Consider the following 26,283-nt stretch of genomic DNA (forward strand, 5'->3'; position numbering starts at 1 on the left):
TAGGGATGCCTGGGTGGCTCAGTTGGTTGGACGACTGCCTTCGGCTCAGGTCATGATCCCGAAATCGCAGGATCAAATCCCACATCAGGCTCCCAGCTCCATGGGGAGTCTGCTTCTCCCTCTGACCTCTCCTCGCTCATGCTCTCTCTCACTGTCTCTCTCTCTCAAATAAATAAATAAAATCTTAAAAAAAAAAAAAAAAAAAAAAAAAAAAAAAAAAAAAAGAATTAGACTTTTAGAGTTGATGCTGGAATGAGTTGAGATTTGGGGGGCTGTTAAGATGGAATATTTGACATGTAAGAAAGGTGAGGTTTGGGGGGGCCCAGGGGCAGTGTCATGGGCTGAACGTTTGTATCCTTTCAAAATTCTTATGTTGAAGCCCTACCCCTTCGTATGGCTATATTTGGAGAAGGAGCCTAAGAACGTAATTAAGGTTAAATAAGGTCCAAAGGGTATAGCCCTGATCAGGCGGCCATCTGCAAGCCAAGAAGAAGCTCTCACCACAACCCAAATTTGCTAGCACCTTGATCTCTGATTTCCCAGATTCTAGAACTGCAAGAAAACACATTTCTGTTGTTTAAACCACCTGATCTGTGGTATTCATTATAGCAAGTGTATATCCAAGTGTATTGCCCTAACTTAAATCCCAGCTAAAAATCAAGCTAAAAATACCAAGTTTATATACTGGGTAAATCAAATGTAGGCTAATAAAGTCCACTTCTAGTCTTAGCAGGAGTTGCTCTCACATACAAATACAAAAGCTTTCCAAGCACTGTTCTGCAAACCCAGTTTTTCAAGCCTTGGGAGTCCTTTCTGTCTAATTTTAAGTCTAATGTCCTGTGCATCCTAGTCATGAAAATAGTAGTAAAGCTTCCTACTGTTCCTTCACAAATCCAGCCCAACCACCAGAGTCAAGACAGTGGTTCTTCTTGAAGATGGGCCAGAGATGCTCATGGTCAAGGCACAAACACAAAGTCAGTGAGCAACCACAGCAAGCGTACAGCCCACACCCACCACGTGCTCAGCCCAGCCGTTGCTTTAACATCCCAGAGAGGAAGGTTGTTCTCATCTCCAAAACATACTTTAAGCAAAGGACAGTGAGTGCCTCTCTGAACTTCTAAAGTTAGGAAGGTGGCCGCTAGTGCCAATTCGTGCCAGCTTCATGGCTACCTCTGTGACAGTGGATGCTATATATGGCTGCCATCCAGGGAAAATGACGCTGTTGGTTGCTTACCCTACAGTTATTTCCCTTTCTTACTTGCTAATGGGAAACTGATCTGTTCGTGTGGCACTGTGTTCTGCCTAGGGGGTGAATCTAAGCCCATCTGAATCTTTTCTGCCTTCCCAGTTGCCCTTGACTGGATGGATTTGGACCCACTTGAGGCTGACAAAACTTAGTGACTCCTTTGCTGGGGAATCCCAGTAAAGGTTTCCTGAAAACTGAAAGGCTACAAGAGAAGATAGCTCTTTTATTCTGGCTACTCTCCTGCTTAGTGACCTGTCACATGGGGATATGATATGGAATCATGATAAATATTTTACACCCATGAGGGGACACATCACTGCCATAATGGGAGTAGAGGAATGTGTTGTCAGTGGTCTGTGCTTTTGACACAGGTAAGTTGTCTGTATAACCACTGTGGGGCCATCCAATCCCTTACTTGTTAAGTAATAGCACACCTCCTAATGGTTTAAGTTACTCTTAGAATGTTTTTTTTTGTTTTACTTTGATCAGCCTAAAGCATACAACTGTTGGTATCTCAGAACAATAGTTTATAATATGGTCAACACTTGGAAATATACCTATCAGATTAGAAGATGGACAAAAGTTTTAAAATGTTTGAGGGGACATGTTGTGAAGGTTTGGCTTCCCTAGCCCTCCCCACAGCTACTTCAAGGGCTCAGTATTTTCTAGAATTACAGGAGAGATCAGCGGTGGTAATGGTAATGGGTGAATCTGGGAGGCCCCTAACTTTTATAGAAGCCCCAGGTCACTCTTGTCTAGCAACTGCTTTTTCTTTACTCATTCTTACTCTATGATGACCTCTTGTACTTCACTGACATTCCTTCTCAGTGCCCAGGATAGGCACGAGAGTGATGTGCGTAGCCTGGAAGACTTCCTCTGAGAAAGTGACCATGGATTAACAATGGCTTTGTTCTGGGATTAAGAACCAGGACCTAGCAGGCCAACTGAGGTGTTGTTGGTAAGCACGAGGATGAGGTTGAGAAAGGACTGGGGAGTGAATGAAGGGCTGGTTGCTTGAACAGCATTTAAGCAGGTACAGGCTGGAGACTTGGGACGGTGGACATGGAGTCCAGCCTGTCTGCAGCAACTCTGGCCGTGCCTCCCCACCAACCCGTGCCCGAGACTGATTAGCCGGGGTACTGACTTGCTCTCCAGACACACGTGGATGAGGATGATCCCCCACAGTAGATGCTTTCATGCCATTTCCCGAACAGCCGATGCACCACTTTTCCGTCCTTGTCAAATACTGTGCCTTCAATTTCACGGGCGTTAGTGCTCCAGTATTTTGCCTAGGATTCCAATGAGAGTTATTTATTTAATACTTTGGAGTCAACTAATGTCAGATACTAAGAGAAAAAAAAAAAAGTCCAGAGAAAAAAAGCATAGGAATGACTCTACATTGCATATAATTTGCTAGCTCTGGGTTCTGCTTTTTAAAAAATCATACTTTTAATTACTTAATAAAAATTAACATCTAACCCTTTATTTATAGTTTGTGACCCAACAGTCGACATTGTGAGAGATACAGGTTTTCTCTTCTTTTGCTACACACAACATCAGAAGGAAAGGCTCAGGGCTCACACATTAGCCAAGTAATATAGTTAGCTCCTAAGCCCGCTTGTCTGGAGAAGCTGTTCCGTGGACGTCACCATGGCTCTATTACAATTTAAGACAAAATTAACTCATATATATTCTTTCTCAACAGGAACTAGACAGTCTTTTGCAAACCAACAAAGGGGGTTCCTTTGTAAAGCAACCCATTTTCTGTTTCTACAACATTTCTCCCCCAAACTAGATTTATTCATCCAATCCACTGGAACGTGATGCGACCCATGTTTCCCCTGTGGATCAGTCCTGATCTGAGAGCAGCTCAGTCCGGCTCAGCCTTGCGGGTTTCATACAGTACCACAAGCTGGCCAGCAGAGGGGGGTCTAACTCCCTAGAGTTGACTTTTCCCCCCAGTCTCCCAGTTACCTGCCCTAAAAAATCCCCAGGAAAGAACGGAAGGCATTACCTCATAAATCAAAACTCCTAGTGCTATTTTCATCCCAAACAGAATCCGTAGTTAAAAAACCCAGTAAAACTGAGCGGCATTTTGGGGTCATATTCTGGTGGTCTGGTTTCCCCATGCTGTGTCTTATGGGGAAGACAGGAGGAAGGCCAGGGGACAGCAGCATCTCAGAGCTACATCAGAAGCATTGACCTGACGTCTCGACTTACATAAACATGGAGGAAAAGGGAAACAAACACTGTCTAGGTTCTTAAGTGTATTCTGAAGCGGGAGTCGGATTTTCTGTTACAGCTGCCCCTGACAAATCCAATGCTGGCAATATGGTGGGACGCAACAGGGCTTGAAGGCGCTCGCGTTCCACTGGGAAGGTTGCATCTGTTTTCAGATTCTCTTCCAACACCAGAGGCACATCCAGTATTCTAATTCCCTTTTCTCTCGTAGCCACAGAAATGGATTCTCTGGCCCTGAGTGTGTGAGTACCAAGTGGATGGTGGAAATGGGACTCGAGCCCATTTCCTTGGCGGAGCTGCTGAGAAGCCACGGCCCTCACCTGGAACAGGAGCGTAGAGCCCTAGCCCAGATCACCCTTTGCTTCTTTTTGCAGAGAGCCTACGTGACGTTTTCAAGGCAGGTTCATTTTTACTTTACCCCAAACATCATTAGCTTTTTCTCTGTCTACATCCTGGTCTGAAATCTAGGATATAAGAAAGACCCCAACCAGCTCTCCATCGAGTCCCCCAGCAGCTCTAAGTGGTGCCGAGAGGTACTGCGTGAAATTCCACAGTTAGAGCCTCATCTCTCTGCTTAGGATTTTCATCTTAATTCAATGCAAATATTCCTTTAAGATCATTTTAAACCCATGAAATTTTTAAGGGCAAGAGGAATCTAAGGGAATCAAAGCACTTGCAAAGGTAAGCAGACTATTCCTTGCTTTCGCCTTTGGCCAATCTGTTCATGTACCCTATGAATGTTCATGAGCCTTTCCAGACATCAGCCCACAGCAGTGAGCAAGATTAGCTCAGGCTTTTGCTTTTCCGGAGTCAGGGGCAGTGAGGAGGGTACTGGGACTGAAAATGAAAATACCCACGTAAACCAACAGTGAGCAAGTTAACTATGGGCGGGAGTAAACACTTGTAAGAAAAGGGGATATGACAGAAAGTGACTAACAAGGCTGGGCTGATGATGTAAGGGTCTGGGGAGAGGGGCCTGAGGAAAAGAAGGTGGAGAGAGAAATGCCAGTGTGGTCAGAGGATGGTCGGGAAGGAAGAGAGAGGGAGCGTGGTGGGAGCCGAGACTGGAGAGAAAGGAGTGGGTGGACGCGTGCACGCATGTGCGGACACAGAACCACGTGTAGGTGTGTGTTCACATGTGTGTATACGTGCAGGTGTGCATGTGTGTGCACGTGTGTGAACATCGGGATGAGGGGGCAGTGCATACCGCACAGGGCCTTGGGGGCCAATGTCAGGAGGCAGGCTTTTATACTGGGAAAGATGGAAGTTGGGGGGGAATTCTTGTGATATACAGCATGACATTCTTTTTCTAAATCCTAGTAAAATATGCATAACAAAATGTACCACTTTAACCATCTCTAAGCATACAATTCAGTGACATTCCGCACATTCATTCACAATGTTGTGCAATCATCATTATTATATATTTCCAGAACCTTCCCAAACTGAAACTGTGTGTCCATTAAATACTAACTCCCATTCTCCAGCTCCCCAGGCCTTGGAATCACGATTCCATTTTTTGTCTCTACGAGTGATTGCTCTAGATACCTCACAGGTGGGGTCACACAGTATCTGTCCTTGTATGTCTGGTTCATTACATGGAGCATAATGTCTTCAAGGTTCATCCATACTGTAACACGATGAGTTATGTTTTAAAAGTGTCCCTCTGGCCACTGCCTTGAGGACAGACCATGAGGAAGTATGAGTAGAAGAAGGGAGGCCAGAGGGGCCATGGCCCTGATAGAGGTGAGAGAGGTTGGGAGGGGGGACACCGGGGAGCCCCTGGCATTGCTTGCCCGATGGCACAAAGGTGAAGGTGGAAAGTTCCCTGAGATGCCCTGTGCCCTCGGGCCCCAGCTCTGCCAAGGCCTTTCCAGGGTCAACCTCATGAGGCCACCTGGGTTACCTTGATAAAATTCACTTTGCAGTGGCAGGAGTCATCATTCAGGTTCTTGATGACAATCTCTCCATAGTGCTCAATCCATCTCTGGCCACTTAAGATGTTATGGATGCAAGAGGTCACCTTGTTCCACTCAAAATGATCTCCGAAGCTAAAAAGGAGGCAACAGTGTCCTTAACAATTCCCAGAAGAGCCAGCAGCAAATGCAAACAAATATTGCTATTAAAAAAAATAAAGTCCCAGGATGAATTACTCATTCCTTCATTTACAGAACCAACACTGACTGAGGACCTAAGCTGTGCTGGGCAGCCTGAGCTTCTGCTCTCAGACATGCAGGCCACAGAGGGCCACGGTGGGCAGAGCTGGGCACTGTGGAAGCTGCCAGGGACTTCACTAGAAGCTGGTGATCTCCTGGAAAAACCTACTCTCTCCTTTGACAGAGGAGAAAACTGAGAGCCAGAGGTGACTTGTCTAAGTCATCAGACTAGAGATGGAAAGAGCAATGGGGAAGGTGTGGGGATCTCACAATCTCCTCTCTCTCCCCCCACACATATACATATGTGTATGTATACAGTCTATGCAGAGACACATAACTATCTTACATATAAATCTTAATATACACATATCTTATACCTTTTTATGATGAGAAAGTATTCAGGTACTACTTTCAGAGTCATATACCAGTTATGAGGATAATGGTAATAAGACCAAACACTTAACACAGCATAGACTCTGTGCCAAGGACTTTCTTCAGTGCTTTACAGATATCGTCTGTTTAATCTTCACAACAGTCCTACAGAGTAGGTGGTCCTGTTTTGTAGATGAGGGAACGAGTGCTCAGGAAGGTTAAAGAACCTGCCCAAGGATCTGCAACTGGTAAGCGAGCATCGGAGTCCTGTTGGGCCCCAACCTGGAAGCCACCCTTGCAGCCACTTTGCTTTATAAATGAGGGTCAGTAATCCCTGTAGAATCAAGATGTTCTTCTTAAAAAGAATTTTGACAGTGAGGTAGGTCAATGATGTTAAAGCAAAACCACCATCCCTAATTTTGTTAGGAAGTAAAAATAAGTTTTTAAAAAGCTTCTGTTCAGGGAACTTTGGTTTCTAGGTAGTATTCCCATGGGAAGGAAAGAAAATGTGAGCTTGTCGAAATGAGCTACATTTGAACTTATTGTCAAACCAATTAAAAGAAAAAAAAAAAAGGGGGCGCCTGGGTGGCTCAGTTGGTTGAGCAACTACCTTCGGCTCAGGTCATGCTCCTGGAGTCTCAGGATTGAGTCCCACATCGGGCTCCCTGCTCAGCAAGGAATCTTCTTCTCCCTCTGACCCTCTCCCCTCTCAAGATTTCTCTCTCTCTCTCTAAGTAAATAAAACAAAACAAAACAAAACAAAACACCACATACTCAACACCATGGGGTATAACGGGAATCCCATTCCTAAAGCTGTATCTTGGCCTTAAATTCCACACAGTTCCCAACCACAGAAGAACTTACGCTGGCAGAGTCACGTGGGTTGTGCCAATAGGAACAATTTCCATGGATTTGCCCCAGAATTTGTTTTTCCATCTCACATCTGAAAAGAAATATCAATTAGTGCATATCTAGCAGGAAAGCTACACAGATCAAAGAATTCTTGGGCTGGAAAAATAATCACTATATAGAACAGTCTCTCCATAATAAAGTCCATTACATTATAGGATAACATTTCATTCAATACAAGTACCAACTGAGTATCTGGGACAGAATCAGGAAAACTAAAATTATAGATGAAGTCCCTCTCTTAGAATAACTCATGGTATGAAAGGCAGACAAAAGTGAAAACAAGTAATGCTCAAACAGAGAAGCACAGGCTATAGCTAGGTACATTGTATGATTAAATGGAGCCAGAGAAGCAGGAATGACCAACACTCTTGGGGAAAGCATCAGAAGGGGCAACTTAGATCAGGCTTTGAAGAATAAGCAGGAGTTCACCAGGCAGAGAAAAAGTGACAGAAGGCAGAAGGCAGCTTGTCCAAAGAGAGAGAGAGGTGTAAAAGAACAGGGTGTGCTTCTGTCCTTTGGGTCTTGGATTGTTTAGAAAGAAGAGCAGAGAGACAGATTGAGCACAAGAACAATGGACTCGAGAAGCCAGGCAAAGAAGTTTGGTATGTATGCCTTGGGGGAAATGAGATATTTCTTTAGACAGAAAATGCATGCGATTATATATGAACTTTGCAAAGACAATTGGGAGAAATACAGTTAGTGGACCAGTAGCATAAGAGATGAGAAGGAAGGTGACAAGTTACAAGGCTGCTGTAATTGGTCAAGAGGTAAGTGAGGGTAAAGTGAACTAACACAGTAGTGGACAGAGTAGAAGGGAATGATCCCAAAACCCGAAAGAAGTAGAAACAGAACTAGTTGGCAAATTAGATGCAGATTCTGAACAACAGGGAGAATTTGTCGGTTATTTCATATCTGTCTCACTTGCATAAATGGTGGCACCAACAAGGAGAAAAACAGAAGAAGAGAGTAGAGCATGGCTCAGTCAGTTAAGCTTGTCTGCCTTTGGCTCAGGTCATGATCTTGGGGTCCTGGGATCGAGTCCCGCATCGGGCTCCCTGCTCAGCAGGGATCATGCTTCTCCTTCTACCCTTCCCCCCTGCTCATGATTGCTCCCTCTCTCAATTTCTTTCTCTCAAATAAATATCTTTAAAATTGAGAGAGTAGAATAGAAATAGAATTTTTAAAAAGGATAGAAAAAGGGTGGCATAGACAGGTGATCCCACAGACTGCTGCAGGACAATACACAGACCATGGGGGAGCCAAGGTGAAAGTAGGGAGGCCAGTAGGGGACCATGGCCATGAACCAGGAGAGGGATAGGCCTGGGACCAGGCAGCCCCTAGCCACATATATATGATTTCACTTACATAAAATATCCAGAATAGGCAAATCTATAGAGATAGAATGTAGGTAAGGGGTTGCCTAAGAATGGAAGAGGCCGATGGAAATTGGAATTTGTGGTGGGAATAGGTATTGGCTAAAGGGTGTTTTTTTTTTTGAGTGATGAAAATGTTCTCTTTTTTTTAGAATTTCGTTCATTCATTTGTTCATTCATTCATTTATTAATAGAGCTCAAACAGGGGGAGGGGCAGAGGGAGAGGATGAGAGAGAATCTCAACATACCCCACACTGAACATAAGAGCCCAACATAGGGCTCAATCCCATGACCCTGACGTCATGATATGAGCCAAAATCAAGAGCCAGATGATCAACTGATTGAGCCACCTAGGCACCTCTGGAGTGATAAAAATGTTCTTAAATTGATTGTCATGATAATCGGAAAATCTTGTGAATATATTAAAAATTACTGAATTATATATACCATTTAATTAAGTGAATTGTATAATATACAAATTACATCTTGATAAAGTTGTCACCCCCCAAAAAAGATAATTATTGTTTTTGTGTTTGTTTTTTTAAAGATTTTATTTATTTATTTGACAGAGAAAGAGATCACAAGTAGGCAGAGAGGCAGGCAGAGAGAGAGGGGGAAGCTGAGCTCGATCCCAGGACCTGAGATCATGACCTGAGGCCAAGGCAGAGGCTCAACCCACTGAGCCACCCAGGCACCCGAAAACTGTTGTTTAAAGTGAAAACAGTAATGATGTATTGTGGGGTTTATAACATACATAAATAAACATTACTTCTGCAATAGTTACAAATGTTAAGAGAGGGGAAATGGAAGTATATGTATAAGTTTCTTATATGTAAGTGGCATATTATTACTTGAAGATAGACTTATGATATATTAAACATATATAATATAAAGCTTAAAGTAATAACTAAAAAATGAAACAAAAAGGTATAGCTAAGAAGTCTACAAAGGAAATATGATGGAATCGTAGAAAGTACTCAGTTCAAAAGAAGGCAGGAAAAAAAGGGGAGCAAAGAACAGATAAAACAAACAGATGACAAATACTAAGAGGCCACATTTAAATCCATCTACATCAATAATGATAATAAATGTAAATGGCCTAAACAACCTGGTTAAAAGGTAGAGAAATGTCAGATTGGCTTAAAAAGCAAGATTTGGGAATTGTGAGCCTATGCGAATAGGTGAGATTGCCCAGGAAAAGGCTGATGAGGAAGAAAAGAAGAGGGCCAAGGAGAAAACTGTCATGTAAAGTAAGGAGCACACAGAAACTAATTGGAGGAAATCCATATTATCCGTAACTTAAAAAAAAATAATAAAGGGCTTACAGGGTCAAAGACATTTAGCAATTAGAAGGTTAGAGATATTATAAGAATTATTCCCAGAGGGCTTCAGTGAAAGTTAGAGGTGTTTCTAATCAAGCTTCACTTCTAAACTTTAATAGTTTAGAAGATTCAGAAAAAGTACTATAGTACTTGTACCCTAAACTGGTAATATTGTCTCCAGAGAAAGAAACTGGTTGGCTGGGAACTGGGGTGGAGGAAGGAGCTTTTTTTAATGGCAAAGGAGTAAATCAAGTGTCATCACTGTTGACAGAGAAAAATGCTTTAAAGTTTGATGTGTGTGCTCACTGTTTGAAAAACCAGGATGCTCAAATTTTCCTTGCCCTTTGAATAAATATAAGTTAACAAAATTAATTAATCCATTTAGAAAATATTTGCAGTCTTACTTATTCTTCAGAACAATCCACCCTCCTCCCAAATCCAAAATACAAATGGAGACAACTGCAAAACTAAAAAAAAGTCAGCAATCTAAAATGTACTGTTCAGAAATAAAATCAAAACTTTTCAAAAGCAAGAAGAACCCTGTTGTCTAGACTCTGATAAATACCTATAAATATTTAGTGTCTCTTGAATACACAAGGCATTTCAAGCTGCTGTGGAAATAGAGAAAAAGTTACAGAAATAAGTGGCAGTGGCCCAGACACAGATGGAGAAATTTTTTTTGTTTTGTTTTAAGGGAAAAACCAGATTATTTTCCTGAATCCTTAATTATGAAGTAGACAGGTATTGGTAATTGTTCAGGGGTGACAGGCAAGAATGCCAAGTGGTGTAGATCCATACAATAAGGCCCAAGTCCAGGGCCTACCTGTCATATTCATAAGCACCTTCAGTAGTTCTTGAATAAAATAGCTCTAGAACATTACAAAAAGCAGTGCAGGCCAAATATATGAGCACATTACCTTGCCAGAAAACAAAATTTCCAGACTCAGCGTGACATGCAGAGATAGGTGGATGGTGGCTGACCTGATGGAAACAAAGGCCAGAAAACAAAAAATTAGTTCACTTTTGTGTCTCATGAAATCCATTCCTTCGCCCTTGCCCTGAGAGGTGACACAGTGTACAGTGTCTAAGTGAATGAAAACTTCAGTTTTCCTTCAACAAATCGGTCCTCAAGAGGGCGCTCTTCATACAGCCAGCCCCAATTTGCTCATCTTGCTGAGGACTGAGAAGAAATCAGGTGCATGGAAGCCTCCCGAAGTACAGGAAAAACAGCCAAGAGATAAATGTTGGGTATAGAGACACATTTTGAAAGATGTAAGAACAAAAGCAGGGTCTCTCTCAAACAAATAAATAAAATCGTAAAAAAAAAAAAAAAAGACTGGTTCAAGAAAATTTTTAAAAGTATAATGTTTATTTTTTTAAATTTTATTTATTTATTTATTTGAGAGAGAGAGAGAATGAGAGAGAGAGAACGCGCGTGCACACGGTGTGTGGGTAGAGGCCAAAGGAGAAGCAGACTCCCTGCTCAGCAGGGAGCCCGATGCGGGACTTGATCATCAGACTCCAGGATCATGAGTTGAGCTGAAGGCAGTCACCTAACCAACTGAGCCACCCAGACGCCCCAAGAATAATATTTCTATATAAAAGATCCAAGCAATTATTGAAGAAATGTTAGTCAACTGCTAAGGAAAACATCTAATTCATTTTCTGTCAAGATAAAAAAAATCTTTTTTTTTTTTTAAAGATTTTATTTATTTATTTGACAGAGAGAGATCAGAGGCAGGCAGAGAGAGAGAGGAGGAAGCAGGCTCCCTGCTGAGCAGAGAGCCCGATGCGGGACTCGATCCCAGGACCCTGAGATCATGACCTGAGCTGAAGGCAGCGGCTTAACCCACTGAGCCACCCAGGCGCCCAAGATAAAAAAAATCTTGAGTAGATATGTAATTTTGTTCCAGGAAAGAGAATTCCCCACAATGGAGACTGCTGCACATTTCTCTGGGTTTTGTCACTGGGGTCATTACTTCTGTGCTGTTCACTAATGAAGAAGTTAAAGAGAAAACCCAGCTCCCTAGCTGGGTTTCCTCATTTCCTTAGTAACTCGAGGCAAGTGAGCGGTGTACATATTACAATTACAGTTCAGGACCAGTGAAACCAGACAAATGCTGTCAGCAGCTTTTCAAAGTTTCTCTGACTGGGCTGCTTCTTAGCAAGTATCTTACATTTAGAGCATCCAGTCTAATTAACGTCTGTATATTACCCAAGAGACCAACATCAGAAAAATTCAGCAGTGTTTCCCAAACACACCGACAGGAAAGAAACAGACGTAAACCTCAGCACTTTAGGTTTAGTAAATCAGCGGTTTTCAGTGGGGAGGTGACCCATCTCCAGTCACTCGCCTTGCCCTGGACCCTCAGCTGTAATGAGGAACAGGGTCTGAAAACCACCTGTATGAGCCTGTTCCTTCTGTGGAGAACTCTGGGATAGGATAGGCTAGTCTAGAGTCGTTCCGCAAGCACATGTAACTGACGGAATTTCAACTTTACCAACTTGACCCGAAGAAAAGTAGAGACAAAGATTTCAATAGTCCACGTATCTTTCAGGTCTCAAGGTATATAAATGCCAGATCTGATATGAGGCAGGAGATGCAAATTTGCTATCCCTTGGATGGTTTTCATTCCCACAGGCCTCTTAAGAATGTAGCCCCTCTCAACACCTGGGTGGCTCAGTGGGTTAAAGCCTCTGTCTTTGGCTCAGGCCATGATCCCAGGGGCCTGGAATCGAGCCCTGCAGCGGGCTCTCTGCTCAGCAGGGAGCCTGCTTCCTCCTCTTTCTCTGCCTGCCTCTCTGCCTACTTGTGATCTCTGTCTGTCCAATAAATAAATAAAATCTTTAAAAAAAAAAAAAAAAAAGAATGTAGCCCCTCTCTGTGCCTATGGGATTTTCTTTCTTTTTTAAAAACTTTTTCTCCCCCCAACAGAGAGATTGAGAGAGAGTGCGAGAAGGCAGAACGGCAGGCAGAAGGTGAGGGAGCAACAGGCCTGAGCCCCAGTGTGGGGATCCAGGACCCCAGGATCATGACCTGAGCCAAAAGCAGGTGCTTAACAACTGAGCCACCCAGGTACCCCCTATGGGATTTTTTAGGGCAATATTCACTTTTAGCAGGGTTTAGAAGCCTAAGTCTTCTTCTGGCCTTCATTGTCTTTTTGTCATTGAACTCCTTGGAGATATTTAATGTCACAAAATGAGGCATTCCTGTTCCCCCTTCTTCCCCCAACAGCTCTCAGTGAAAATAGTGGAGTTAACTACTACACCTTGGGATCATATAAAACTAAGTCACGGAAGACAACCTGCACCCGATTTCTTCCTCCGCTCCCCCCACCTACTCCGCAGTGCAGCAGGTGAGGAGCTACGGAACGTTCCCCTTCCCCCAGAACGCAGGTATATTTTAAAGTAGATAATTAAAAGTAGATCATAGTCATTCCCACATAAACAATGTGGTAAAAAATGCAGGGTTTGCAGTCTTGATTAAGCATGTGGCATTTCATAGGTGTGGCCAAATCTGGCTACAAAAATCAAACATCAAAGCAAAGTACAGTATATACAAACTATAAATCTCTTCTGTAATAATTTTAAATCCCATAAAACTGGGATAAATATACTATCCACATGAACTATAAAAGAAGCCCTATCATATCATAAAATCTATACACACCCATAAAAATTCAACTTTGACCTTTTAAAATTATTGTGTCAGACACATGAATCAGTGCTTAGCAGAAGACCTTTATGTGGGTTCAAAATCTGTTTTCTGAACGAATAAATCTCAATGGTCAAATATCAATGATTTTGCTTTTTTTTTTTTTTCTGGCTTAAAAGGGCCTTTGGGAGTGATTTATTTGGTGCACATTGCTTTTAAGAAGTTTACAAAGCTTCCCAGGAAAATTGAAGTGAAGTCTGATTTTTTCATGGATATATTTTCTCACAACAGGTATTTATTCATGAAACATTTCTGGAGCATGTGCCGTGTGCCACACTAGCATCAGGGAACGAGGGAGGGCTTCTGGAGCCCCAGAGATGCAGGTCTTAACTCGGCAACGTCGTCTAATGGCTGAAGGGGCTTGAGCAAGTTTTTAAGTCTCTGGGCCTGAGCTACCTCATCTATAAAACAAGGCTCATACCACTGGTTTTGCAAATGTAAAGATGACACATAAAATTACAGGATCTTGTGCTGGTATGAAGTGGGCAGGGACTAAAATTTAGCCATTTTTCATGAGTAGTATTTCCATTTAGTCATCATGGTGACCTTGACCTCATGTCTTCATTGGTCTTATTTTATACATTAGGAAACAAAGAACCTCTCCAATGCTACGTGGTTAATTGGGGGTGGCTTTAAACCAAGGTCCTCTGATTTCGAATCCAGAGGATTTTTCCTTTCTGTCCCAGCTGTCTCTCTATGGCCCCTTTCAAAGCTGGGCTCTGGTCCTCCCCAAAGCCTCCACACACCGTTAAGATCCCATCGCATGGATATTTAGACAAAGAATCTTCTGAGTCTGAACTTCCAATTTCTCTGAGTCTCATTTATGTCATGGTAAAATGAGGTCTGAGGGTCCCTCTGACTTCAAAATGCTCTAAATCTAATTCTCAGTGTCTCTTCAAATCCCAGCACCAGTGGATGTCAGCCATTTGGGAGAAGATTATACTAAGGCTTTGACTAACTTGAAGGCCCATTGAAAGGGGGTAATTCAAGACTCATCATTTAATTTTTGTTTTCTAAAGAAATGTTGTAGAAATTCTTAATTTGGATCTATTTATTAGTAAGAGTTTCAGCTTTCTTCAGCTGCCAGTGTGTTATTCATCTTTACCATAAAACCTGGAATAAGAGATTTTTGTTCACGTATGATCCTCGTAGACTCTTTTATATTTGGAAAATTAAAATCTTTCTTTGGGGGAAAATCCTTGGTTATTCTGCCATAACAGATCATGTATTAACTTGTAGATTCAGTGGTTCGAGCCTGTTTAGTCACTTGCTTATGTTTCCAGAAGGATTTCTTATATTGGTGAAAATAAAGATGGTTGGGGGGGGGGGGTATTTTTGTTCTTGATGTACCCTGTTTAAAAACTAGAAATCTTTCTAAAATCTACTGGAACAGAGAATGACGAGCACAATATAACCTTAGTGTTGGATTTGGTTGAGTTTCTCTTCCGTTACATCTTAACCCAGATGTAACTCAGAAAGTTATTTGATTTTGAGTCTGAACTGACCCAGCCCTGAAGGAGACAGCGTCTGTCAGCTTACAGGGTAAATCCAGTTTAGACGGGTTTCTAGCATCCCTCTCTGCTTCCTCCTCTCCATCCCAAATCAGAGCAATCTCTAACTGGTAAAGATCCCCAAACATTTGGGAATTTAGTATATATGGTCCTTACTGTTCAGGAATTTTTATGTAGCTTTCTTTCTACAAGCCCAAAGTCAGCAAGTTCCCTGACTAGTTGAGAATTCCTGTCATTTATTTGTATCTCTCAGGACTTTCTTACCCTGACCTGACATGTTTAATTTATGTTTTAAATGTACTTTATATAAGAGGTGAGTGGTATGGGGAGAACCAGATGGGGAAAGAGTGTATTTTAATATTTGCGTATTTGTGAGTATATCTTTTTCAGATTTAGAAAAGTCTCCCTTAAATACATCACTTCGGCAGCTGCCCAAAGACCTAACTATAGAGTCTACCTAGTGCCTGGCTCGCCTCCAGCCTTGAAGGACAGCTTGTAGAAGGGAGGACGAATGCCAGGTGAGAAATCAGGCAGGTGCCTGCGTGTTCAGGTGCCTGCCTCTGATGTGTCCCTCGATGTCCTAATCCCTGGGGATAGAAAACATTCTGGTGCATAAGTGGGTGAGATAGATAAGGAAATAAAGAAATAGATAACATAGATAAAGAAATTTGTCAGTAGGGAGGATGGTAAGTGGGAGCGCTATTCCAGACAGGGCGGTAGGGGCAGGACTCTGTACCACAGAATCGTCTGGGGCTAGGAGAAATAAGGAAGTGCACCGTGTGGAAAACCGGGAGAAGCGCATCAGAGGCAGAGGACATGAGCACTGCTCAGGGCTAGCCAACACTCTGTATGTTTTAAGAGAGGCAGAAAGCCAGTGCGGCTGACACTGAATGAGCAGAGGTGGGAGAGGTATCCTCTCCGGGACTAATATCTTGGGGAGGAGGGGAGAGGGCTTTGTGGGGCCATGGCCAGGACTTTGGATTTTATTCCAAGTGACAGGGGAAATCATTGGAGGGTGTTGAGCAAGTGTTGCTCCTGTTTTGAAGCAGGAGCTGGCTGTTGGGTGAGAAACTGGCTGTGGAAAAAGAGACCAGCTAATGAGTCTACTGCAATGATCCTAGTCATTGATTACCCTGGCTTGGGCTTGGAGGCCAACACCAGTGGGGGAGCCAGTGAAAATGGCTGGCTGTGGAAGGAAGGCTTCTGAAGGAAGACCCCAAGATTTGCTGATCAACAGGATATGGATTCTAAGAAAATGCTATTAAGGATGATGCCAAGGTTGCTGGCCTGATTTTTTGGGGAGAAGGCAGTTGCCAATTATTTTCCCTTCCTGCATGTTCAGCGTGCATCACGTTGTTTGACAAGCCTATGGCTTCTTTTCAAAAGCAGAAACAAAACACACATTAAATGATAACTTGACCCAGAGTGGAGGTTTAAACCAGAAGGCTGGTTTAGCAGCCTTGGATTTGATCTACTGTTAGTTCTCTTTGAACATCCTGAATCTCCCTTCTGAAAACCTCTTTAAATAAGATGCCACTTTAATCAGTAGTGACAAACTCTGCCTGCTAATAGATAACAGAGCTATTTTATTGTGAATGAGCGCGCAGGGAGAGAAGTGATAAGCATGGTATTTATAAGTCCATCCAAGAATGTCTGTTCATAGTTCCCGCGATGAGTAACAGAAAAGCAAGGAGGGCTGAGGCCAGGGAGCAAAGGGGAAAAAAGACTTCATTTGAGTCTTTTATGGGTTAGTGACTGCCAAGAACTTCATTTAACTTTTCAGTCCTAAACTCTAAACAGCACGTGGCTAGGGGAGGGGATCCAGGGGATCCAGACCAAATGGTTATAATGGCCCCAACAGTCATCCGAGAACTGAAGTTCCAGATCATCAGGAACGATCTTTTAGAATAGCTTAACTGCACAGCCTTTAGATACCAGACCTTTCCCAAAGGTCTACAAACAGAAGCAACGCTAACAGAAAGCAGTTTACTGAACCAGTCTCATTTGAATCCCATCTCTGATGATGCTCCAAGCCAGCTGCTTAGCTGTCTGCCAGGTGGCAGGAGAACAAGTCAGGAAGAACCTGTCGGTAGGACACTTGATCCCTGAGGAGAAAAAGGAAGTTGGCTGTTGGCTGTTGGGTGAGAAACTGGCTGTGGAAACAAGACACCAGCTAATGAGTCTACTGAAGGGAATTCCTGTCTGAATTCCCCCTTTTCCGAGCTTATTTAGACGGCCAAGGCTGACTCACAGTTCTCGGCACATCAAAGTCCTCCCCGGAGAAGGTGTTACAGCCGGAGGGTGGAAGGCAGGACAGGAATGTTTATGATTTACTCTCGAACGTTGCTTATTCACAAAGGCCACGCCCCAGAGCACAATGGGAGCTGGGCACAAAGTCCTACCTGCGTTTGGTCTCAGTGAGAAGGGCAGGCCAAGTTCCAGAGTCTGATCAGCATACGGAGCGCTTTTTTGTCACCAGAAGCCAATGACCCCAGCAGCTCGGAGCACAGTAACTACACCTACGAGAGACCCCGAGGCAGGTGAGGGAGGGAGACCACTGCAGGGAAACAGTGGGCACCGGGAGAGGCGAATGCTCCAGGCCTCGGGTTCCCTGCCTTTGACTCATCCTCACCTCACCTGCCACACAGCTGGTATTTTGAAAATCAAATGAGTCTGTGCGAGTGTGAAAAGCACAAAGGACTCTGAACCTAACTGTTCATTGTTTTGAGGAAAATTTGAGCAGCCATGTGCTTCCTCTGGTTTCTGACCGCATGAGTCATTTTGATGGGGCATTTTTGGGTCTTTGGGGTGAGAGGCGACACAGAAGAGCAAGCTGGTGTGGAGCCAAACTCTGTGAAGAAGCAATTATTTCAGTGTCTTCAGCCACTGACCACTTCGAACAACCACATCCCCACCCAAACCACAGAACAACACCGTCCAAAGGCTTGGAGTAAAGGATAGATATAGCTTTTCAAATCTCGAAAACTCCAGAGAAGAGCCGAGTTACCCTAGTTTCTTTTCACTGGGGTAAGTGAGTTCCGTCAGCATCTTTGTTAGAGTAAAATCCCACCGAAAAGTACTAGTTTGGGAGTCCTACCCAGCTTACTAGTCATTCAGTACACGCGACTCGCTGTAGAAGGTACCAGAAGGCAAAGCAGGCCCCGAGCTCTGAAAGCCGATGTGTAATGTGTGCATGTAATGTGTGCTGGGAGCCATGTGCTGTCTCCCTCAAGGCAGAAGATCTCCTGGGCCAGGAGCAGGAAGAGCCGTACCGGCAGGTACCAACATGCAACCCACCAGGCAGCCCAGCGTGCTCTTCAGTGTGTCTTAAGTCTAAGAAATTAGACATAGATGGTCTTCGCGCGCAGTGAGTCAGCAGGTCAGCATAAATGAGGCTGGAAGAGGGAGCGCAGGAGGCTGAGCTGATGTGTCTCCCGGGGGCCACGAAATGGACAGCCCTGCCCCAAACCCCTACCACTCCTGGGGCCGTGGGCAGCTGAGCACCTCAAATTCAACAGCTGCCTCTCCTTTTCATTCTATGCTCACCCAGTGATGAAATTCTGGTTTCCCAAGTCATCTGTGTATGGGGAGAGGGATGCCTGGTCTTGTGAACAAAACCTGCGGGTCCCCAGGTCAGGCCTACTCTTTAGAGCAAACGCACAGAAGGGCGTTCTAGTTTATAGATCGGTTTCTTAAAGGCTTAGCTAAGGCGACTCTGTCCTTGAGAGATGCTTCCATTCCTGGGTATCCTCAAAGAACCAGCTCTCTGAGGCCCTAAGACTTAAATTCCAGGCAGATGATTGGGCTCCCAGCATGATGGGGACTGGTGAGCCCACATGGCTGACTTTCTGTTAGAGACTCGCCAGGGACAGTCTGCCTGCTTCAAACCCCTCGAATTATACACCTCACTTACTATTTTTAACATGGCACAGTAAAAAGCACTTTCAAAAAGTTGCCCTCAAGATGAAAGCAACAGCCAAGAGCAGAACGTTCACTGTCTTCAGTGGGAGTATTTTATACCTCAGTGTAGCCCTTCACCTGAGCCATACGGCAGCCTCTGAGTTCAGCCTTATCATTCCTGTTTTAGAGAGAAAGACGCTGTTGAGGCTCAGAAAGTTTAAGTAGCTTATCTGAAGCCACACACAGAAGAAGTGCTGGGGTTAGGGTAGGAAAACAGGTCTCCATTACACCCACACACCCTATACTGCTAACAATGACCAGATCTCTTTCTTGCTTATTTCCTGGGGATCCATTTCACGGAACCAAAGACTGAGTTATGTAATGCTCTTTCTGTTTTTGTGCACGCATGTCCAGCAGCTCTGTTTTCTCACTCCGTGCCACCATTGGAGGTGCGCAAGCAGATCCTGATTTTGGCCCTGCCCCGCCGGGGGCTCCCGGGATGGAAGCTCAGCTTCACGCGAAGCCCACGTTACTACTCTTTCCTTACACCATTCATCCTGTCCTGACTGTCTGCTGTATTCTGGGCTATTTCGGGCTGTTATTTCCGCACATGAGTGCATATAATGCCATGGTTACCAAATCATATTTTCATTTATTCCCATTCCATTTTAGCTTTGGTATTTAAATAACCCAGTTGAATTTGAATCGAATTATCTTTTCCTTTTAACTACTGATTTAACTCTCACTTCCTCGATATCCGTATTTAATTTGTTTTAGCTTCTAACTGGAAACCTACTAAAAATGTGCTTTGGGATTGTGGTATATTCCTTTGCCTTTGAGTCTTAGAGAACACTGCTTGTCCTCGACAATGAAGACCAGCACCAGCCTCCTAAGTCCCTCAGCTACAGGCCTTTCCACTTCTACCTGCGGGATGCAAATCCATTGACAAAGGGGGCAGCAAGGTAACAGGAAGGAAAACAACATGCTAGCATCCCACCCATTTTCCCTCAGTTTTCCAAGAACTGGCAGGAGAGAAATGTACTGAGCAAATGTGTTTAATGCTCCCAGGCTGACATTTAGGGATATGTGGAGGGTGGACATGTTGGGTTGTTGTCTTAACTAGAGGTGAGAGGAGTCTTTTTTATTTTCAGTATTAGGACATCCTATTTCAGCTAAACAATTCCTTACTGACAGACACTCAGGATGTTCCAGTATCCCACTATTCCAAACCATGGTGTCATGTATCAATCACGACCACAAACACTCCTATCACACTTCATCCTCCACATACAACACCACGCCGAGCCCGTGGTCGAGAGTATCTCATTTAATCATCGCAAAGCCATCTGAGGTCTGTAACCACTGTCATTATTTCCGCTTTAAAGAGGAAACTGAGGCACAGAGAGGTTAAGCGACTTCCCCAGGGTTACAAACCTGGTGAGAGTCAGAGTTGAGATTTGAACCTAGGCTGACCCCAGAGACCCTGCTCTTTCTTCTCGAATATTGTTATCTGCTAATGCTTACGTGGTTAAGTCTCAATGAACTTCCAGGAATGCAGGCTACATCAGTATAAAGTATGTCCACCTGCCAGATGAAAACAGGCATTGCCGGCCCCCAGCCCCCATCCCACTGCCGTCTCCCTGCGCCTGGAACAATGCTAGGTAGGCTTTACACGCTCAAGAAATAGTTATTGATTGAATGAATAAATACATGAATGAATGATTCCTCTTAAAATCAAGAATGATGTCTTTTTTTGGTGCTACTCATTTCCATAGTGACGTTCATACCCCAGAAGGACAAGGTCAATGAGTAAGGGTGCACACTTTAAACCTTTAGATCAGTTTGGGCAAATGCTTCACCCTTTGAAAATCTGTCTCCCTATGGCTTTCCACAGAGGGCACTGTTGATGCCTGCTGTCAAAGACGGGCTCTGCCTCGCAAGTATTCCTGCTCACGGGGGTGGTCAGGTTTCAGTGGAAGGGAAATCGTTCTTTCTCTTTATGTGTAAATGCACTGTAATTATCTCGGTAGCTTTAAAGCCTGTGAAAGGCAGACAATAAATATTTCAAAAGCACATGTAATGGAAGGCGTGAGTGACTCCTTCAGTGCAAGCTGATATAAAGGGGTACACAACAAACAAAAAGGGTAGATAGCCACCTGCTCTGAAAAAAACTGGAAGCCTTTGTCCTCACGGATACACTCATACGTTTCTCCGAGAACAGGATTAAAGGGCTTGCTCCCAGCTCGGAAGTAGCTAGACGCATATGCCGAGACAGCGAAGGCGGCCACGTACACCTGAGGAGAGGGAGGAAAGAACGTTATTATTTAACAAACAAACATTTTTTTAAAACAAACAAAGATATAAACAAAACAAATTTCTCCCTTGATGGTTTATTTTCAAAAGCCAACAATTTATCTCTGGTTTAGAAACAACCAAACCAACTTTGGTTTAAAGTGGCAGGTTTAAATAAAGTTCATTTTGGCCCAAAGACAAACAAAGCAAACATTTGCAAATGGCCCATCTGTCCTAATGTCAGTTGGTAGAGGCTTTTAAGAGGATGATATTTATCAAGTGAGTTCCCCTGTTCTTGAGCTGTTCAGCCAAGTCCAGTAGCTCTAACCTGGTAATAATCCTAATTCTCGGGAAGGAGAGAGAAAAATATATTAAAGGAGCCAAACTCCCCTCAGAATTCAGGAAAAGCGACCATTCCTAACTAGATACCGTGGAAACCTACAAACTCATTTTGACAAAAGAAAATCTGTGATAGCAATTTCCTGAGTTTTCTGTAACAAACCACGGGACAGGACACAGTGCCTTTGAGAGAATCTGGCTTTTCTGGGAGGAAAAATGAAAAATCAAAAGGCAAAGGAAGGACAGGCTATAGATAAACATGAAATAAGCACTCTCTGTGACACTCTCAGCATTTTTATCAGTTCTCCTTTCAGGCCACCAAAAAGACACATTATTTTTCTAGTCTTTTTTGGGGAGGGGCAAGTACAGAACATCGAACCTAGGTTGTGATAGCAACTTCCCCTTTCTACCAGTGAGTAACAATCTCAAGGCCTCCCCTCCCCAGCACATTTCAGGAGGTTTCTTATACTGGGGGAGAAAGCTGAGCGCCTTTCATAAATGTTCACTAGTCACACTACTTTTCTTAAGCCTTTTGCATATAGGACCCACTTTTCCACTCACACTACAGAATATCGTAGAGCATCTGGAGGCTTATAAAAATCAATTCAGTTTGCTCAATTCTGTCTTTGTTCTGGAAATCTGGGGATCTGTGCCTCTCTTTGACTCCCCACATGTTGGTTATCTGTTAAACAGTAAGCCCACACTGTCTATATGGAATGTTGAATAAAGCCTGAATCACCGGCACATTTTAAAATGTAACAGAATCTGGTGCCATTCCTAATGCTGGGGGGAGAAGGGAGTGAGGGAGCAGGCACATGGAAGCAACCCCCTCTTAGGCTGGTGACCTGAGAGGGATCCCATGCAGGGGCAGGAGCAGACCTGCAGAGCAGTGAAAACCCACAGCTATGGTTCTTGTGCAACGCCTTCCTGTCCTTTCCCTTCCAGGGGCATTGTATTGGAATGCAAAGCCTTCCCTCAAAGTCCTTCTCAAGGTCAAGTCCACCAATCAATCAGCTGATACTCTAAGAGTCTCTAAATTTCTATAAGAATGAAACACCATGAAGAATATTTTAATCTTTAAAGTCAGTCTTTTAAGAAAAGAGCTGTCCACAAATGTTGACTTTCCACACTTGCTTTAGAAGCCATCTGCCTCCCTTTGTTCAGCAGAAAGTCTCTAGGAAAGAATAATAAAGAAGATAAAAAACACACAGCAGCTTTTTTCTTAGTCTTATTATCATTAGTTATCAAAAAGTCTCTTTGACGGAGAAGTCCCTGGAGACTGTGGAACTGTGGGATGCATCTCTTTTTTTTTTTTAAAGATTTTATTTATTTATTTGACAGACAGAGATCACAAGTAGGCAGAGAGGCAGGCAGAGAGAGAGAGAGGAGGAAGCAGGCTCCCTGCTGAGCAGAGAGCCCGATGCGGGGCTCGATCCCAGGACCCTGGGATCATGACCTGAGCCGAAGGCAGAGGCTTTAACCCACTGAGCCACCCAGGCACCCCCTGGGATGCATCTCTTGTCCATAGCTCTCTTCACCCACAGAAGATGAAGGGGCATCCATGTCCCTTCATCTTCAAATCACTAATGTAAAGAAGTTTCAGTAAGGGTCAAAACTAGGAAACACTTAGAATTTAGAAAAGAATGGTGTCCTCCATCAGTGAGAGGACGACTTGGGGTCAGGTCTACGAAGCCCAGGGAGGTGTGCCGACTCCAATTTAGCCCACGAGCAAATGCCCAGCACAGAGACTGCATGCAGGGGAAGACACTGAGGTCCAGCCACCCATACCAACAATGACCTTACCGTGAAGCAGGTAACATACGAGGGAGCCGAGAGAGGAAGGGACACTCAGTGTCAAAGAACAAAGTCAGCTAGTCACGGAGAGAGCTGATTTGGCCATCACCCGACCACCAGGGTCCATTCTCTCCACCCCACAAGACAGGGGAAAGATGAGAAACACCTGGGGAACCCTTCACTGACCAGCCCATCACTTGATCAGAAGTAATACCGAGTAAAGAACAGAAGGTGAATTTTTCTAGGATGAGACTTTTTTTTTCCCTTTCCTTTTCTTTTTTTAACTTACTCTATAGCATCAGAGTAGGGTTGGAACAATCATCTTATGTAAAAGCCTCCACTACGAATGTTATTTTCAAAAATCTAGTTGATTGTGGGACCATTCCAAGAATAAACAAAGCATTCTCAAGGGAAATATACCCTAGACAGGAAAAACAGCTTGAGAAATTAAATTCTGTCCACCCAGGATAGTAAAAAATAAACATGCAGACAGCCTTCAAAATATGGTTTCCAGTCAGGCATATCGGGACAATCCCTTGGAAGGCTCTGGAGAAAAAGGAAGTGTGACACCTCAGAGCTGAACTACCCAGAGGCACTGACACAGAGAAACTCCCCACCAAATGCCAACTCCTGACACATGACTGCAAACCACTAGGCACAGGGGAACTAGAGGCTGGTGAGCCAGGAACCCATCCGCAGAAGAATCCAAACGATGCGCAGAGGCGCGCCCAGAGCTCTGGCTCAGCCCGGCTTAGCTCTGCTGGGCCGTGGGAAGGGCCTGGGGGCGGCCAGGCTGGGGGGGACGACAGGACCACCCAGCGGGAAGGTTAAGTCCTCACCATCCTTTCCAAGGCATTGGGGATCTGGGCGGCCTTGTCCAGGAGCTCGCTGTACTCGAGCTCCTCGCACAGCCGCTGCAGCGTGTTCAGGGGCTCGTTCAGCTCCACCGGCATGGCCACTTTGGACAGGTCTTTCCCGATGTTGTTCCGCAGGATGTTCCACAGGCTGACGGCACTGGCGCTGGGGCACGGTGCCGGCAAGCACGTTCTTCGTTTGGACTTGGCTTCGCCGCCGCTTTCAAGCACAGGCCCTGAAAGGGAATTCGGCCCCATGGTTTGTAGAGGACTTTTTATTATATTACTTAAAAAAACACAGAAATAAAAACCTGACCCAGCAAGTAGTCGATTCTACTGTTAATCTCAGATATCTAGGACTGAAAGCCAGACAATGAAAAGAATGGACGCAGAGCTCGATTAAGCACCGAATATGACGTGTGCTAAGCCCCACAGACTTTACTCACAGGGAGGTCTTCAAGTCCCTTACTCAGAAGCCAGTGCCACAAAGCTTAAATATACTTAGGGTAAAACTGGAAACTGGATTTCTATGCTCCTAGCAGTTACTATCTATACTTTTAAACTTCTCAGGTGTTTTTTTTTTTTTTTTTTTTTTTTTTAAGTAGTCTCCATGCCCAGAGTGGAGCCCGACAGGGGGCTTGAATTCCTGACCCAGAGATCAACACCCGAACAGAAATCAAGAGTCAGATGCCTAACCAACTGAACGATCCAGATGTTCCTAAACTCTTCCAATTTTTTAAACTTTTTTTTTTTTTAAGATTTTATTTATTTATTTGACAGACAGAGATCACAAGTAGGCAGAGAAGCAGGCAGAGAGGGAGGAAGGGAAGCAGGCTCCCTGATGACCAACAAGCCAGATGAGGAGCTATCCCAGGACCCTGGGATCATGACCTGAGTGGAAGGCAGAGGCTTTAACCCACTGAGCCACCCAGGTTCCCCGACTCTTCTAATTTTTAGAAAGCACTACAAACTCTGCTTTTTTAAAGATAATCTTTTTTTTTTTTTTAAGATTTTATGATTTTATTTATTTATTTGAAAAAGAGAGAAAGAGAGAGAGAGAGAGAGAGAGAGAGAGACAGCACAAGCCAGGGGAGTGGAAGAAGGAGAAGCAGGGAGCCAATGCTGTGTCCATCCTAGGACCCTGGGATCATGACCTGAGCCAAAGGCAGTCGCTTAACCAATGGAGCCACCCAGGCATCCCTGATTAAAAACTCTAAAGCCTTTAAATATCTCTTCAAATTCTGATAACAACGATTATTTATTATAGAAAAAAATGGTAATGAAAATAAAAGTCTTCCATTAATCCCACTACCTACGAATAGTAGCTGTTTATATTTTGGAATATTTTCATGTAGTATTTTCTCCAACCACAGAGCTCATATAGCACAGCTAGTTTTATGTTCTGCTTATTCCCTTAATTATTTTTCCATGTTATTTAGCATTTTTCTAAAATATCATTTGTAATGACTGTAAAAGAAATTCATGCTATGAATATGCCATAATCTACTAAATCATTCCTCTATTATTGGGCTTATAGATTTGTTTCAATGTTTTGCTATGAGGCAAATAAATAAATAAATTAATTAAATTAAATAAATCCCCTAGTGACTATTTATATTCTTAAGATTTGATTATATCTCTGAGTATTTGCTTCAGATATGTAGACATGCAATTACTATGTCAAAGACTATAAACATTTTTAGACATTTGATTCATAGGATCAGATGGCTCCTCAAAAACGCTGTATCAATTTCCTATTTACCAGCAGCACATGTGTGTCCATCTCTTGAGACCTTTCTGGGATTATTATCATTTGTTTTCAATTTTGGGCAAATTTTTGAAATTTGGACAGTATTATTTCCTTGTTTCAACATTCATTTAAAAAATTCCTAGGGTGATTTGGAATGCTTTCATAAATACTTCCTTCCTGAACTGTCTGCTTTCCTATTTCTAACCAGGATATATTTCTTTCTTTTTATATTTGTTTTACAATCAAATCACTGTTTGGCATTTATCTTTAAATTTAGACCATGTGGTTCATTGATGAAACAAACACTTGCATCTACCAGTCTTTTCCTTTGTGACACTTGCATTGGCTCAGGCTCTGACATTCTTTTCCCATCCCAACTGAGCCTATTTTTAAACAAAATCTCACCAACATAGGAGGAAGGGGCATTTTATCTGCATATATTTATCTACTAAAAATAAATATTTAACATTTACTCATTGTAAAGCCAATAGCTCTGAATAAAGAGG

General features: G+C 43.4%; 1 protein-coding gene across 9 annotated transcripts in view; it reads right to left on the reverse strand.

The window, feature by feature from the left end:
• OSBPL3 (oxysterol binding protein like 3) overlaps positions 1-26,283 on the reverse strand; it is a 179,534-nt gene that overhangs the window by 11,277 nt on the left and 141,974 nt on the right. For all 9 annotated transcript variants that reach the window (XR_009352880.1, XM_059171380.1, XM_059171386.1 and 6 more), the window contains 6 exons: positions 24,013-24,263; positions 20,905-21,042; positions 10,540-10,603; positions 6,880-6,958; positions 5,394-5,538; positions 2,391-2,535 (listed from right to left, as the gene is read on the reverse strand). Coding sequence is in view for 8 of the 9 variants with exons in the window: in XM_059171380.1 (XP_059027363.1) it covers positions 2,391-2,535; positions 5,394-5,538; positions 6,880-6,958; positions 10,540-10,603; positions 20,905-21,042; positions 24,013-24,263 (822 nt within the window). In the remaining variant the exon portion in view is untranslated. The remainder of the gene's footprint in view (positions 1-2,390; positions 2,536-5,393; positions 5,539-6,879; positions 6,959-10,539; positions 10,604-20,904; positions 21,043-24,012; positions 24,264-26,283) is intronic.

Source organism: Mustela lutreola, chromosome 4 (genome assembly GCF_030435805.1).
Source record: "Mustela lutreola isolate mMusLut2 chromosome 4, mMusLut2.pri, whole genome shotgun sequence".
NCBI classification, from domain to species: domain Eukaryota; kingdom Metazoa; phylum Chordata; class Mammalia; order Carnivora; family Mustelidae; genus Mustela; species Mustela lutreola.